At 38.2% G+C, this 787-nt stretch overlaps 1 protein-coding gene across 1 annotated transcript in view; it reads right to left on the bottom strand.

Moving 5' to 3' along the window:
• Positions 1-389: 389 nt before the first annotated feature.
• The window catches only part of ADAMTS1 (ADAM metallopeptidase with thrombospondin type 1 motif 1), a gene marked incomplete at its 5' end in the record, with an annotated part of 5278 nt that continues 4880 nt past the window's right edge, over positions 390-787 (bottom strand). Inside the window, one exon of the mRNA XM_010177837.2 lies at positions 390-787. This exon is cut by the window's right edge and continues 563 nt beyond it. Coding sequence (XP_010176139.2) covers positions 621-787 — 167 coding nt within the window.

Here is a 787-nt window from a genome sequence, read left to right as displayed (position 1 = left end):
GTTATTTGTGGAGTTGACTGACTGTTCTTGATATTTCTTACTCTTTACAGGTAGAGAATATGGCTTTATTTTTATATAAAACTATTCTCTGAAACAATAGCAGCCATGAATGACATAGTTAAAGCTCCTTTTCCAATCCTGTTTTTTGCCCTTCGTGAGGTAGGTAAGCCCTGACCAATTATTTTAAGCTATCTTTTCTGTTCCCCTTTCTCTCCCCTTCCTACACATGGGGACATGATCAGTACCACAATATGAATCCAAAAGGGAGAAAAAAATGAATCCCAAAATGTTTGCTTAAACATGTTTTGGGCACTGCTCATGTTTTGTTTAATTTGTAACAGACTTAAAAAAAGGCAACTATTATGCCCTTGGGCCTTATCTGCTGAAGATGAGTAAGTGACATGGGTCTGCTATCCCGTCAGATTTTCAGTTGGCAGGGTGTTTTTAGGATGCAACACCAATTAAAGCTATTTGCACTGTCCCACCTCAATGGATCCTCACCAGGAATTTTGTATTCAAAAACACATGCGCTGCCTCTAAGCCCTCTTTTTTTCAGTGCATTGTTCTGAAGGAATAAAATAAAATAATAATAAAAAATTAGCTTTCCCAACTTATATTATTTAACTGCAGTCTGTAATATTGCAAAAGTCTATTAGGTGTTTTGGTTTCTTGGAAGGCTCACAGCTTTCTTGTGGCAGCACGCTACCATCATAAGAAATACATTTCAACAATCTCTTCTTGAAACCTTTCCCGCATGTCTTCGAGCAGGGTGACCAGTCCCCCAGCT

Source organism: Antrostomus carolinensis, unplaced genomic scaffold, assembly GCF_000700745.2.
Source record: "Antrostomus carolinensis isolate BGI_N321 unplaced genomic scaffold, ASM70074v2 scaffold18491, whole genome shotgun sequence".
Classification (NCBI taxonomy): Eukaryota; Metazoa; Chordata; class Aves; order Caprimulgiformes; family Caprimulgidae; genus Antrostomus; species Antrostomus carolinensis.
The sequence above is the reverse complement of the archived record's forward strand: the minus strand, read 5'-3'. Positions and strand labels throughout refer to the sequence as shown.